Consider the following 15,376-nt stretch of genomic DNA (forward strand, 5'->3'; position numbering starts at 1 on the left):
TGTCGTATGTCCTACTTGTATAGTTCACCGTGTAGTCCGGGTAACGAGCTTTTATTTCGCCCACCAAAACGAGAAAATTTTTTAAAGGACAAAAAAACTGACAGCAACAGAATCAACAACCATAAATTTATTACGGACAACACAATTAATTGTTTTAACTTGCATATTCCCATAGTTCCATCAAGGGAAGTCCATAGAGAAAGAAAAAGAAAAGAAAGAGAAAACATACGTGCTTTTAGACTACTGATTAGATCTACTGCATAACCAAACGAACCACAAGTCAATCGCCCCTCATATCCTTATTGACAACCAATCCATCAAGTTACTTATAGAATCAGAAACTGGTGGCATTTGACTTTTATAGAGAGACATCGATACAATTCTTCTATAAATTTACATTATTGCATTTCAATTGTGTAAGCCCTTAATTTCCATAAAATCGTGTCTGCATTAACCAACACTAGCCCAAGGGGCCAACTGCATCATCAACAACAACAACAACAACAACAACCTCAAAGCGTAAAACCACAACAACCATCTTATCAGATCAAGGATCCAGAATTAACCAAGGTAATTATCAACCAATTAGCTATCTTATTAACTACTGTGTCTCCTGCAACTGTTGAATCAACTTATAATCAAATCAGATTCATTTTAGCTAAACAATCCGCTAATCCAATTGTATATACCAATTATCTTGAAAAGTTAATCAACTTAATTCGTGTTTCTAGTTTTTCAACCAAAGAGTTATTACCAATTGAACGGATTTTCCAATTAGAATTATCATTTATCGCTAAGGATTTAACATATTTGGAACTTCTTTTCTACCATTTATCGAAATTATTTGAACAATTAACCAAGGAAGATCCCCAACTTAACGTTCTTGATTTCATTGACAAGTTTGATACTGATTTAATCCTTTCGTATTTCATCTTAATCAAATATCAACCAACGCACACAGAAGCTACCAAGAAGTTTATTCAAGAGAATTCAACCAATTTATTAGCTCAAATTAAAACAAGAAAGTTCCCATCAAATTTTAATTGGACCTTACTTTTAGATTGTGTGTTATTTTCTCCACATTTCCCATTTATTCATAAAGTATTAACTTTAAACTCATTAAAGTTAATAGAATCTTCATTAGAACCTATTAATCGTTTCTATCATACTATATTAAACATGTCATTCAAGGAATTATTAATTGAAATTGGACCCGAACATTTATTACCTGAAAAGCTCTTGCCAAGTTTATTACAGATCAAGCCTCAAGAAATTGACCAAGCCATTGCACTTATTTTGGCTGAAGTATTGATTCCAGGTTCCCAAGGCTTGAACCAAGGATTAACATTTGCTAACAATTTACCGGAATCCAACGCTAAAGGCGCTCAACTCCAAGCAAGTTTTAGAGCTATCGAAGCTGGTGGACAATTGAACATTAATTGGTATGAAGTTTTCAACTATGTCTCACAATATTTATTTGAATCTTCCCAAAGGAATATCCAACCTTCATTAGCAAGCATTACTCAATTCTTATCATCTTTGGATTTTAAACAAGAACCAATTGATATCTTTTTGAATTATGAATGGTGGTTTAACAAGACATTGTTGTATATTTTGCATACTTTAGATTCATCTCAAGGTGGTTATGATATTTCATTACTGAAGAACTTGGCTTATTGTTTCGAAGAAGACAAGAATGAACCACCTCAACAACAACAACAATCACCCCAGCCTCCGCCAAGAAACATCTTGAAGTTTATCAATATTGGCAAATTGGAACTTCAAGTAATCACCAAGATTCAACAACAACAGCAACAACAACAACAATTGAGTGAACAAGATAGAAAGTTAAATGTATTTTTAAATCAGCTTTTCGAACACGATTATAGAGTGTTCCCAGAGTATATTCTTGCTGCCGCATTGACTGTAGTGGAAAAGTCACAATTCATAAATGATTTAATTGATACTTTATTTTCATTATTAATGGACGGTGACAGTGTTGCATTACCCAAAGTTCTCAAATTATTGAAAGAATCAGGATTGGTCCTTGGTAAATTGTGTGATTATTACAAGATTAGAAAGACTGTGGAGGCAGGTGGTAAAATCATGAGACTGGCCTCTAGTATTGGATTAGTTCAAGATATATTGGATGTATTTTGGCAAGCTGATATTAAATTAGCGGTGAAACTTTTAGTGGAAGCCAGCCTTTATGGATATGACTATAAACTGGTTATTGAATCTAAACTTAAGGATAATCAATTAAAGGCTCAATTTTATCAAGCATTATTAGAGGCTGTTGACGAACGTGCCCAAAAGGATTACGAGAAGGGACAACAGCAACAACAGCAACAGGGTCAACCACAGCCGATTCCAACAAACCATGTATTTTTGAAAATCCCAATTGTATATTACTTGTTGGAAAAATTGAAATCTAGTAATGGGTTAATTGATTCTGAAAAATTGAAGAATTTACAATTGTCATTGTTAACTACTTATCCAAGATTGATCAACTTTGGAAATGGTCATGATGAAGCTATTCTTGCCAATGAAGAAAAGTCCCCATTCTTCCCTCAAAATGTTGAACTTGAAATGAAGACTTACTATTCCAAAATGTATAACAAGGAAGTTGAAATTAAGGATATTGTTGATATGTTGGTCAAGATGAAGGTTAGTGATGAACCACATCATCAAGATGTATTTGCATGTATGATTCATTCATTATTGGATGAATACAAGTTCTTTTCCGAGTACCCATTGTCCGCATTGGCTTCTACTTCGTTATTATTTGGTGCATTATTAGAGAAGGATTTAATCCAGGGTACTACATTGACAGTTGCATTGAACTTCATCTGGGAATCATGTAATCAACCACAAGATTCTCATCTTTTCAAGTTCGCGGTTCAATCATTGTACAATTTCAAGTCAAGATTACATGAATATCCTATTTACTGTAAACATTTATTGGAATGTCGTTCATTATCTGCTCATGCTAAGATGTATCAAATTGTCAAGGATGCAGCCAATGGTATCCCATGTGCTGCTGGAACTGGTGGTGCAAGCCAAAGTCAAACTGGTACTCCTGAACCCACTGGTCCAAAATATCAATCAATCACGGTGGTGGATAAGACTATTGGGTACACTAAACAAGAAGAGCCTACTGAAAGTGTTAGAGATAAGTTATTGTTCAGTGTGAACAATATGACAAGTGACGATCTTAGATTGAATGAAATTAAAGAGTTTTTAACTGAAAATTACTTTGCATGGTTTTCTAATTATTTGGTGGTTGATCGTGCCAAGGCTGAACCCAACAATCATGAATTGTATTCGAAATTGGTTAAAGAGTTTGATAATGTCATTTTCTTTGAGTATGTGTTGAATACGTCGTTAAAGGAAGTAGATTACATTGTTCGTAATTTCAAGGATTCTAGAAATGAAAGAAATCAATTGAAGAATTTAGGTGCTTGGTTAGGAAGAATTACATTAGCTGATGATAAACCATTGAGAAGAGATCATATTGTCTTGAAATTTTTGTTAGTTGAATCATATGATTTCAAATCTTTATCGTTGATGATTCCATTTGTCTGCAAAGTGCTTGATCAAGCTCAACACTCAAAGATTTTCAGACCACCCAATCCATGGATTTTGGGTATTCTTAAGGTTTTAGCTGAGCTTTATGAATGTGCCGACTTGAAATTACAATTGAAGTTTGAAATTGAAGTTTTGTTGAATTCTTTCCATATGAAGATCACTGATATTGAACCAAGCACACTAATTAGAAGTCACAATCCAAACCCAACTGCATTGGCTGCTATGTTTGGTATTCATCCAGAAACTGTCACTCTTGCTAATGAAATTTCTCGTTTGAATTTGGAATCTCAACCTTTGGAAAACGTTCAAGTACCATTCCCTCAACCACAGATTGTGGAATCGAAATTCCCAGGTCAAGTTCAAGTTCCATTACCTGCAGAGCAACAGCAACAACCACAGCAGGCACAGGTTCCTGTGTTGGACACCTCATTTAGCACCTTACTTGGTACTTCCATCTTTACTCAACATGCCAATTTGAGAAGAGCATTCCAAGCATCGTTGTCTAGGGCAGTTCGTGAATGCGCCCTTCCTATTCTTAGTCGTGTTTCTGAAGCAGTATTAACTACCACTGAAGCATTGATTAGAAAGGATTTTTCCACTGAACGTGATGTTACTAAGCTTCGTAACAGTTATCAAAAATTGGCCCAGCAATTATCACATAGTATGGTTCTTTGTAGTGGAAGAAAGTTATTGGCTGAAACTATCGAAGCTACTTTATTGCAGTTATTAGGTAACAATCCAAATGAAATTCCTATGGTTGAATTAAACAATGCCATTAATGCCAATGTGGGATTATGTGTGGATATTGTCGATAAAATTGCCAGTGATAACATTGCCGAATTGATTGATGAAAAGATGCAAAAGTACTTGTATGTGCGTGAACATCATCCACCTAGTGAACCATTTGTTGAAGAAGGAACTTCAGAATATTCTCTTAGATTACCTGAGCCTTTAGGATTGAATTCAAATGGATTGAGTGCGCAACAATTGAGAATTTATGAAACTTTTGGCGATAATGCTAATATTAGACCTGCTGAAGTGGCTGGCGCTGCTGCCACTACTGTTGGTGCTGTCGCTGGCACTGCTGCTGCTGCTGCTGTAGCTGTTGATTCTGCAATTCAGCCAGCTGTTGTTCCACCTCCACAACAACAAGTGGTTCCTGAAGAAGCTGGTGTTTCATTTGAACAATTATTTGCGGCAATCACTGCTAATTGTGAAAAGGCTGTTCAATTAGTGTCGGAAGTTACAGAAACCAGATTGAGTGATTTACCACCAACCCATCCAATCATGACTTGTTTGACGCAAGCATTGGCGATTGCCCAACTGAATACTCTCAAGTATCCTGAGTTGTTATTGAAGGCAGCACAATATGCTGTGAATTGTTTATTTACCCAGACTCATGAAAACCCCATGTGCAATGAAATTTATGTAGTTGTTCTTGATAAATTATGTGAATATTCTCCATCCACGGCTAAAGATGTTACTTGGTGGCTTGTTCATTCATCTGATCAACGGAAATTTAATATGCCGGTTATTTTGTCGTTGGTTAAAGTGCAATTGGTTCAACCAACTAAATTGGATACTTCAATTGGTAAATTGATCAATGAGTCTCAAAACCCCGTGGTTGTCAAGTTTGCTGCAGGGTTATTGTATAATATTTTCAGTTCTGAAGAAGTTAGACCAATTGCATTAAGATCAGAGTTTGGGTATACTATTGATGCATTATCTAAATATCACGGGGATGAAACTGAAGAACATAAAGTTGCTCAAGAGGCTGTTAATAAGTTGTTTGCTAAGTTAGACGAAGAGAAGAAGGTGGATGGTGGTGATGTGACTAACCAACTTTACGGACAATTGGGTTATATCTTCAGTGAATGGATTAAATTGTTGAACCATGGTGAGGATTGTCATGAATTACAGGACGAATTTATTCATGGGTTGATTGAGGAAGAAATTTTAACTAATCCAAGATATTTCCAAGTATTTTTTAAGGCTGGTATTGAGATTTCGGTTACTGCCTTTGCTACTGAACATGAGATTAGAAGCAGAACTCAACATGAGACTTATCTTGCTGTTGACAGTTTGGCCAAATTGATTGTTAAGATTGTTTTGAGCATTGAAGGCGAAGGACAAGCTATGGACTATTTCAAGAAGATTCTCAGTGTTATTTTGTTGGTATTGATCAACGATCATGAAGCTGCTAGAAGTGCCAATGTTGGTGCTACCAGTGGTAATTGGAATGAACGGGCTTATTTCCGTTTCTTCTCGTCGCTCTTGTCTATTTGGAGTGATGTTGGCGAGGCTACTTCTCAATTAGATCAAGAATTCTTTGTATTCATTGGTGAAGTGTTTTATTCAATTCAACCTATCATCTTACCAGGATTGACATTTGCTTGGGTTTCTTTGATTTCTCATAGAATGTTTTTGCCTAAATTGTTGGAATTGCCAGAAAAGCAAGGATATCCTACTGTGGTTAAGTTATTGATGGCAGTTTTGAAATTCCAGCTGGTATATGGTAAGGATGCTAATAATCATGATGTGATTAATGTTATTTTCAAAGCGGTTAACCGAGTCTTTATTGGTATTTTACACGATTATCCTGAATTCTTGGTTGAATGTCACTATCAATTAGTTACTGCTATTCCTAGTGGATACACCCAATTGAGAAACATTGTATTATCGGCTGTTCCTGCTAACGTATCAGTTCCTGATCCGTTTACTCAAGGATTGAAGGTTGAGAGGTTGCCTGAGATCAACGACAGTCCTGTGATTAACTATTTGCCTGTGGAAGATTTGGTCAAGGCTGGATTAAAGAAGCCGGTTGAGAATTTCTTGCGTATTCCTTCTTCGGCATTGATTAGAACCATCTACAGTGGGTTTAAGTTGAGTCAACCAAAGGATGGCGATGTGCACTACAATGTCAAGTTGATCAATGCGTTGGTGTTGCATGTTGGTATATCTGCCGTTGACGAAAGAAACACACCAGCCAGTATTGGCGGTGGACGCGGGTTTAATACCAAGAGCAGTCAAGTTACATTGTTGGTTGATTTAATGAACTACGGTCTGGTTGAGTTCAAGTTCCATATGATTAATGCTATTGCCAACCAGTTGAGGTATCCAAACAGTCACACGCATTGGTTTATTGGCATCATTTTGCATTTCTTTAGTTCGAACAGTATTTGGGGAAATGCCAATGTCAAGGTTGAGGTGCAAGAGATCATCACTCGAGTGTTGTTGGAAAGAAGAATTGTGTGCAAGCCACATCCGTGGGGATTGACTATTGTGTTTACGGAGTTGGTCAAGAATGGAGATTACGGGTTCTTTGAATTGCTGTTTGTTAAGAATAGTGTTGAGGAGATTAAGAACATATTTGATGCTTTGGCTATTAATGTCAAGGGCGGCAACCCCGGGGATGTGTAGCGAGTGTATAATTAGATCGTTAACGTTGTTGTTAATTAATATTACGATTATTGCTATTATTAGTAGTAGTAGTATTAGTACTACTACTATTGCCCAATGTATTGATGTACTGATGTTTCTCGCGGTAGACCGTTTGACGGGGACAACTCGATCCTCCGTTTTTTTTCCTTGACTAATTAATTTGATTTAACACACACAAGTAGCAACCAACAGTATCTCTATATATATATATACAGGTGGAGATGTCCCGTGTCAAGAGAATTGCTAAGGAATTAGAAGAGTGTCGTCAGGATTCGCAATCTGGGGTTATTCTTAAGCTCAACAACGAGAATGATTTGACTCATTTGACTGGATATTTCAAAGGACCTCCAGGAACGCCCTACCAGGGGGGAGTGTTTCAAGTAAACATTGATATCCCCAACGAATACCCGTTCAAGCCACCGCAGATGAAGTTCACCACCAAGATCTACCACCCTAATATCTCCAGTGTTACCGGTGCTATCTGTCTTGACATTTTGAAGGACGCATGGACGCCAATTTTGACATTGAAGTCCAGTTTGATCAGTTTGCAAAGTTTATTGCAAAGTCCTGAGCCCAATGACCCACAAGACGCCGAGGTGGCGAAGCACTATTTGAGCAACAAGGCTGGGTTTGAAGAGACGGCTGCGTACTGGACGAAGTTGTATGCCAGCCCTGAGGACGGGGGAGAGTTTGGCAGTGTGCAGGTGAGCGATTCTGCGTTGTACGGCATTGATGATGAGATTGTGGGACAGTTTGAGAATATGGGATTCCCTAGAGATAAGACCATTGAGGTGTTGAGAAGAATGGGGGTCAAGAGTTTCAAGGGTGTAGGCAACAAGCCAGAATTGGAAAATAAGATCTTGGAAGAGTTGTTGAAGGAGTGTCAATAGGTTAGGTTAGTTTAGTTTAGTTATATATCGTATTGTCGTTGCATGCGATGTAGTGGCCACTGCTGGAACACGCCAGGGTGTTGCCAGAGCACACGCCGGTGTGTTGCCAGAAGACGCACTGGGGTGTTGCCAGAACACACGCCAGGATTTTGCGAGAAGACGCACCGGTGTTTTGCCAGAAGACGCACCAGTGTTTCGTCAGAATACACACCAGTGTCTTGCCAGAACACACGCCAGTGTGTTGCTTGACTAGTGCTTGACTAGTGCTTCACTAGTGCTGGTGTAACGTTGTAGCAAACCGACCGACCCAGGCGTCCTGCATACAGCCGCAGGTGGAACGCAGAAGAAAAAAAAATTTTCAGTGCGTTTGACTTTTTAAGAATCCGTACCGACCAACCTACCCACACCCAAATCAATCACAAATCCCATCAATACAATTTTGACCCTTTTAACCCCATTTTTATACATCTATAATTACTTCTATTGCCGTTTTTTGTTTGTTTGATTTTGTTTTAATATTATAAAAAGATATATGCAATATGACTACCTCTCCATCCCCAGCACCTCCAACCACCGCCGGTTCAGCACCAGTTTCTCCGGAAATCGCTAATGAAGCAACTACCGCTGCTGCTGCTACTACTGCTAATGCTGCTGCTACCGCTACCGCTGCTACCACTACTAATAGTGCTCCAGCTAGCTTAACTGAAGAACGTACCACAACCATCGGTTGGTTCTTTATTCAATCCTACTACGATTTCTTTGTCAACAAACTCGACACCATTCATAAGATCTACCACGCCAATGCCGTGCTTTCCCATGATGCATACCCAACCACCTCGCAAGACAAAGTCCCAGCAACCACACACACCGCCAGGGGAATTGATGCCATCAAGTCCAGATTTGCCGTGGAAGAAGAACAGGCCACCACTAACCGTATCGTGATCACCTCCGCTACTTTCCAAACTTCCCTCGATAAGAATATCATCATTGTTGCCTTTGGGGAATGGGCCAAGAGTGACCTGGATGGATTCCGTCAATTCACGCAAACTTTTGTGTTGACCCCAGGTAAGAAGGAAAACACTTTCGACGTTGCCAATGACATCTTGAAGTTTATCGACGTCAATGGCTTTACTGAATTGAATAGTGAGGTCAAGAATAAACCAGCCGGCGAAGTTGAAGAAACCGCCGTGGTTGCCGTGGCCGAAGAAGAATCCAAGGAAGAACAACAGCCAGAAGAAGAAGAACAAGAAGAGGAAGAAGAAGAGCAAGGAGAGCAAGAAGTCAACACTACTGAAGAAACCGCTGTTGATTCTGAACCAGTTTCTGAAGTCAAGGAAGAAGAAACCAACGGAGAAGTCAAAGTCCAAGTTGAACCAGAAGAAGAAGAAGAACAACAACAACAACAATCAGAAGAACCTAAATCCGAGGCTGAAACTTCTGTTTCCACACCAGTTGCTACTGCTGCCACTCCTTCCAAGCCACTTTCTTGGGCTGATTTGGCTTCCCAATCCTCGGCCAAGGCCGCCTCTGCCAAAGCCGCCTCCCCAGCAGCATCTGCCACTGCTAAGCCAGCCGCACCAGCTGCCACCGGTGTCACTCTCAAGAAACAACCACCTACCAGCGCATCTCCAACTGGTTCGTCTCCAACCAGCAATGCTTCAGGAAAATTCAAGAAGGAAGACTGGTTCCCAATCTACATTCGTGGTATCAAACAGCTTGAAGAAAAATCATTAAAGGACCATTTAAGTCGTGAATTTGGGGAATTAAAGTTTTTCAAGGTGATTCAAAACATTGCCCTTTGTGATTTCGTGGCTCAGGATGCCCAACGTAAGGCATTGGAAACTAGAGAAACTACCCTCGACGGGGTCACTTTCCAATTAGAACCAAGAGAACTGAAGACCGGTAATAATTATCATAATGGCAAGTACAAGTATAAGGATGGTAACAATCAGGAAAAGAGAAAGTTTGATAATAAAAAAGTTAATGGCGTTAAAAAGAGAGTCTGAAAAGGTTAATGTAGAGTATATAATAATAGATGTGGTGTAATTAATATCAACCTGATGTAGTGGAGGTGTCGGTAGCAGCAGTGGTAGCAGTAGCAGCAGCAGTGGTAGCAGTAGCAGTAGCAGTAGCAGTACTACTACTACCACCACCACCACCACCACCACCACAGCTGACTTGGTGATATTGGGCGAAAGTGCACGACCTTTCGCTGGTGTATTTTTTTCCCTAAATTTTGGATCAAAGTGTCAGCATAGCCATTAACACCTCCACCTACTACACGCTCTACCCACCCCCCAATGAACTTCCTACGTAAGAGAAGTAGCTATAATAATAGCGATGATGATATATCATCAGGCGACAATGCGTCACCTTCTAATATCCACAAACTGAGAAAACCTCCAAACACAGCCTTTCGACAACAACGTCTTAAAGCCTGGCAACCAATCCTTACCCCCAAGACAGTTATCCCATTACTAATTCTAATTGCAGTTATATTCGCTCCGCTTGGAATTGCCATCCTTTACACCACTTACAACGTTGAAGAACTTAATATAGACTACCTGCAATGCAACAAGTTGAAGGTGGCCACCAGTAACAGTAATGGGTTTGATTCTATTCCCAGCAAGTTTACCGGCTATCACTTCCGGAAAACCAACACAAATCCAGATTTCAAGTGGAAGTTGGTGGAGAGCAAAGACAGCGATGGCGATACTCAGCAAACGTGTGTCATCCAATTCAATCTCCCTCGTGATTTGAAACCTCCGTTGTACTTGTACTATAAGTTGACCAACTTCTTTCAAAACCACAGAAAGTATGTTGATTCGTATGATTTGGGGCAATTGAAGGGACAGGCTGTGTCAGATGGCTCAATCACTGACTCGTGTAAACCTTTGAAACATCGAGTTGTTAATGGAACCCAGAAACTCATCTACCCCTGTGGGTTAATTGCCAACTCCTACTTTAATGACACATTCTCCTCGCCGGTGCTTTTAAATGCAAAGAACGGCCAAGATAACCAAACATATGTGTTTGGCGAAACGGGTATTTCCTGGCCTAGTGATCGAGATCATAAATTCCAGCCAACCCAATACAACCCCGAAGACGTGGTTCCTCCGCCTAATTGGGACAAGATGTTTCCCAACGGATACACCAACGATACCATGCCCAACGTACAGACATGGGAGCATTTGCAGAACTGGATGCGTACTGCGGCCTTGCCTTCATTCTACAAGTTGTATGGTAAGAACACTACGGAAACCATGAGTTCGGGCACGTATGAGATTGAAATTGGGTTGAATTACCCTGTGACCATATTTGGAGGTACGAAATCGGTGGTTATAACTACTAATTCCATCTTTGGGGGAAGAAATGTTAGCATTGGTGTGATTTACATTATTGTTGCTATTGTGTGTTTGGTATTGGGTATTGGGTTCTTGTTGCAATATTTGATTAAACCAAGAAAAGTAGGGGGTGACCATAACTATTTACAGGAGAACCAAAGAGTGACTTTATAGTTTTATAGCAATAAAAGGGCATAATCATCTGATTCTGATCTTGATCTAATTATAGCTTTCCATTTTGGTGGTCGTGCGCCGTGTTCAAGATTTTGCCAGAGGGAAAAAAAATCTGAACACTTCAGGAAGACGTTGGTTGTAAAGGCAGCAGTATTGAATACACAGACTTTAGAGAGACATTCAAGCTAGAGGACGATTATGAACGTAAACCCGCATCTTCAGTACTTACAGCAGCAGCAGCAGCAACAACTGACACCAGGGCAACAACAGCAACAGCAGCCAGGACAAATGTCGGCCGGAGCAGCTACTGCTCCAGGACAATCACCACCAATCTCACAATTACAATTACAACACCAACAACTCCAAAGACAGCAACAGTTGTTGAACCAACACTTACAACAAACCCAAACCCAACAACAGCAACAGCAATTGGGCACGCCAACCGGCCAACACGTCAATCCATTGTTAGCTGGTTTGAACGGGAGTAACACGGCCAGTTCTCAAACAAACGGCAGCGGGTTATTAATGAACAATTCAGTCAACCCATTATTGCAAATGCAATTGCAACAACAACAACAACAACAGCAGCAGCAGCAGCAGCAACAGCAACAACAACAACAGCAAGTCCAACAACAGCAATTTCAACAATTACAAGCTCAACAGTTACAACATCTCCAACAACAACAAGCGCAAGCCCAGGCCCAAGCACAAGCTGCTATGCAACAATCCCAAATCCCAATAATCAAACAAGTATGGTCCCATAATTTGGAACACGAGTTCCAAACATTACGTAGCTACATCAATGATAAGACCTCCAATGTATATATCTCCATTCATCAAGAAATCCCCGGGATTGTCGCTAGACCAATCGGTACATTCAAACTGTCTTCAGATTATCATTTCCAGACCCTTAGATCCAATGCTGATTTACTTAATATTATCCAATTATCATTGTGTATTATAAAAATATCCAAGAATGGCACCAACGTCAGAAATGAACTCAATGCTCAAAGAAGTATTATCTGGCAATTCAATTTCTTTTACGACTTGACCAAGGAAATGTACAACGAAGAGCATTTAGCCATGTTGTCACAAACTTCTCAGATCAACTTCCAGTTGCACATGACTCAAGGTATTCCACACTTGTCGTTTGCGGAATTGATGATCGAAAGTGGTTTGCTTTTGGATCATCTGCATATCAATTGGATTTCATACCATGCCGGATACGATTTGGGATTCTTCATCAGTTTAATGATGAACAGCACTTTACCTATTGATGAGCAAGAGTTTTCTTGGTGGTGCAGCAAATACTTTCCCAATTTCTACGATTTGAAATACATTGGCAATCAGATTTTGTCAAACAAAAACACCAATGATGAATCATCCAAGACTAACAAACCCCTGATTGAATATTTAGCCGAGGAGTTGCACTTGTTGCCGATCTCCCCTGCCATTCGTCAACATTTCAATTCGACAAACTCATTACAACCCACCCAACAGCAACAACAGCAAATGACATCGACGTTGCACGCATATTTGTCCATGGAGTGTTTCAAGGAGTTGGTGAGACAACTGGCGTTTGATATCTCGGTGTTGACAAGATACAAGGGGTTCATATGGGGGTTGGGGACATTATCGGAAACCGCTGAGCAAAATGGCGTTGTTGTTCCCGTGTCTGCGGCTACTCCTACCCCAGGCACTCCTGGTTCTAAGGGGATATATGGAAGAGGTTAATTACTGTTGTTGATTTTATTTTTTTTGACAGTTTTGTATTAGTTTATTTGATAAATTACCTAAATTACTACCCGTATTAATGTACACTAGATATCTATGAAGATTCGGAACTACCTTCAGCTGCTGCTTCTTCCTCCTCTTTATTATATTCTTCAGCTTCAGCTTCGGCCTCGGCTTCGAGTTCAAGCTTTCTCTTCTTTTCATTTCTTTCCTCCACTTCAGCTCTCTTTCTCTTGTATCCTGCCTTCTTGTCTTCACCGGTTCTCTCTTCTTCATCCTGAGGAGGCATAACGAACCACGGTATTTTCCCTCTATTAAAATCATTCAAAATCTGTTTGGAAACCCCGCTTTCATCCGGTTCACCACCCTTGATCAATCTCCCTGACTTTCTGGCAATCAATTCGATGAACTCCGTGCTGGCTTGTTCCAACAATGATGCATCGTCTTCAAACTGACTCCACCCTTTGACTTCATACGTTCGTTCAAGATGCTTTCTTTGACACTTTTGTAAAAGAATAGGAATATACTGTTCGGGATGAGACACATGTTCCACTCTGACGACCCCCCTAAACAAAATATCTGCTTCGGTATCCTTAGAGCTTGGTGGCACAATACCAGGACAATCAATAAGGAAAATACGCTTCATAAGCGTGATATATTGCCAGACCTTGGTCTCACCAGGGATGGGTGCCACGGTACACACCTTCTTCTTTCTCAATGTGTTGATGATGGAGGACTTCCCGGTGTTGGGGTATCCTATGAACCCGACCGATATTTGCTTTCTATCAGAGTGGAGGGTCAGGAATTGTCGAAGAAGTTGGATAAGAGACCCCTTACCGAACGAGTTTGTGATACTTGCGTGGAACGCAAGGGTTGGGTACGACTTGGAAAGATGTTTAACCCATGCTGCCTATAGTCAATGTGTTAGTATAATTGCTAGGTGGATCACCTAAATCAAATGGAGAAGGTAATTGTGTAAGATGTCGGTTTCTATACTAAGAACCAAGTCATGGAGCGGACGAATGAACATCCAGACAAGCTTCAACTCAAAAAAGATTCCGGTACAACTCTAAAGGGTCAAGGATAAGAACTATCCTCGGAGGGGGGTGTGTGAACTACAATCTAATCACCAGAACGGTGATCGGATCCAAGGATTGCTCCTCGGGTTCACAAGGGCGAGAAGTATTATTCTCCCAAAGACGTAACAGGCAATATTTTAGGTAAGTTGTACATGGTGGCGTACGAGTATCACCCTGACTAAATGCTTTGGTGTGTGTGTGTATAAAGGGGGGGGGGGGTTGTTTCTCCATATGATAAAGGTTAGTAAAAATAATAAAGTGTATACATACAGCTACCCAAGTGGGCACTAAATCACATTTGTTCAACACGTAAATCAAATGCTTATGAGGACATTCATCACGGATATATTTCTCAACGGATTCACATCGGGTACCTAAAGGATCTCTGGCATCCAATACATGAATCACGACATCGGAAGAATCAATAACTTTATACAATTCATTCCAAATACGTTTGGATTGGCCCTTGTGGAAAATGGCTTCCTTGGCTTCTTGGGTGAAATCTTCCTTGTCCAAGAACGAGCCACCCATAAGACCTAAAGTAGCATTCAATTCTTGGGTTTCTTGGTACTTGACCGAATCAGATTCGGTCATTTCCGCTAATTCCTCCAAAGAAGATGCAGCGACAACTCTTGGTTTCTTTCTTTGTTGCTTTGGGCCAAAAGTGGATGCAAACAGTTCAGTTTCAACAATTTTGGCAGCAGGAGATTCACTGGTATCTTTCTCGTCCAATAGCGACATTGGCAATTTATTACGTTTAAGCAACACTTGATAACTATCATTCTTTTTATCGCCCATAGCTTCACGGAAATGGGTCAATGCATCTTGACCGATGACACGGGTGTTACCAAACCATTTTCTATTAGGGTCGACTCTAGCGGTTGGAGCGTCGGTGCTTTGCAAGTCAGCGGCCTTGATAATGTCACCACGGGCGTTACGAATGGCTCTACCTTGCTTATACATGTTCAAATGCTTCACCTTCTTGGCATCACGGTAGAAGTTTTCTCCCTTAACACGAAGGTTACCATCACGAGTGTCATTCTGACGAACTCGTCTTTGTTTTTCCTTCTTTTGAGTACCCATTATGTGTATAAGTTTGTATAGAGAAAGAAAGAAATGTGCTGCT

At 40.2% G+C, this 15,376-nt stretch overlaps 6 protein-coding genes across 6 annotated transcripts; 5 read left to right on the top strand and 1 right to left on the bottom strand. All coding sequences in view use genetic code 12, as the record gives it.

Annotated features, from left to right (window-relative positions):
* Nucleotides 1–1,179: 1,179 nt before the first annotated feature.
* Nucleotides 1,180–7,008, top strand: CDC39 (CCR4-NOT core subunit; the record flags this gene model as incomplete). Its single annotated transcript, XM_007377454.1, has 1 exon — nt 1,180–7,008. One exon carries the CDS (start codon nt 1,180–1,182, stop codon nt 7,006–7,008), a length of 5,829 nt encoding a protein of 1,942 aa, XP_007377516.1.
* Nucleotides 7,009–7,199: 191 nt separating this feature from the next.
* On the top strand, nt 7,200–7,959 carry SPAPADRAFT_63387 (E2 ubiquitin-conjugating protein; the record flags this gene model as incomplete). Its single annotated transcript, XM_007377455.1, has 1 exon — nt 7,200–7,959. The coding sequence occupies one exon, from the start codon at nt 7,251–7,253 to the stop codon at nt 7,917–7,919; it is 669 nt and encodes a 222-aa protein (XP_007377517.1).
* Nucleotides 7,960–8,339: 380 nt separating this feature from the next.
* Nucleotides 8,340–9,967, top strand: SPAPADRAFT_63389 (uncharacterized protein; the record flags this gene model as incomplete). Its single annotated transcript, XM_007377456.1, has 1 exon — nt 8,340–9,967. A coding segment is annotated over one exon (1,195 nt), but the record flags the coding sequence as incomplete, so codon positions are not given.
* Nucleotides 9,968–10,182: 215 nt separating this feature from the next.
* On the top strand, nt 10,183–12,022 carry CDC50 (aminophospholipid translocase regulatory protein; the record flags this gene model as incomplete). Its single annotated transcript, XM_007377458.1, has 1 exon — nt 10,183–12,022. One exon carries the CDS (start codon nt 10,220–10,222, stop codon nt 11,435–11,437), a length of 1,218 nt encoding a protein of 405 aa, XP_007377520.1.
* On the bottom strand, nt 10,183–15,352 carry NOG2 (putative GTPase; the record flags this gene model as incomplete). The annotated part of the gene is made up of 2 exons (XM_007377457.1): nt 10,183–14,081; nt 14,521–15,352. 2 exons carry the CDS (start codon nt 15,331–15,333, stop codon nt 13,266–13,268), a joined length of 1,629 nt encoding a protein of 542 aa, XP_007377519.1.
* Nucleotides 11,636–13,171, top strand: POP2 (CCR4-NOT core DEDD family RNase subunit; the record flags this gene model as incomplete). Its single annotated transcript, XM_007377459.1, has 1 exon — nt 11,636–13,171. One exon carries the CDS (start codon nt 11,636–11,638, stop codon nt 13,169–13,171), a length of 1,536 nt encoding a protein of 511 aa, XP_007377521.1.
* Nucleotides 15,353–15,376: the final 24 nt, after the last annotated feature.

The sequence above is a fragment of the Spathaspora passalidarum genome (genome assembly GCF_000223485.1).
Source record: "Spathaspora passalidarum NRRL Y-27907 unplaced genomic scaffold SPAPAscaffold_7, whole genome shotgun sequence".
In the NCBI taxonomy this organism is placed as follows: Eukaryota; Fungi; Ascomycota; class Pichiomycetes; order Serinales; family Debaryomycetaceae; genus Spathaspora; species Spathaspora passalidarum.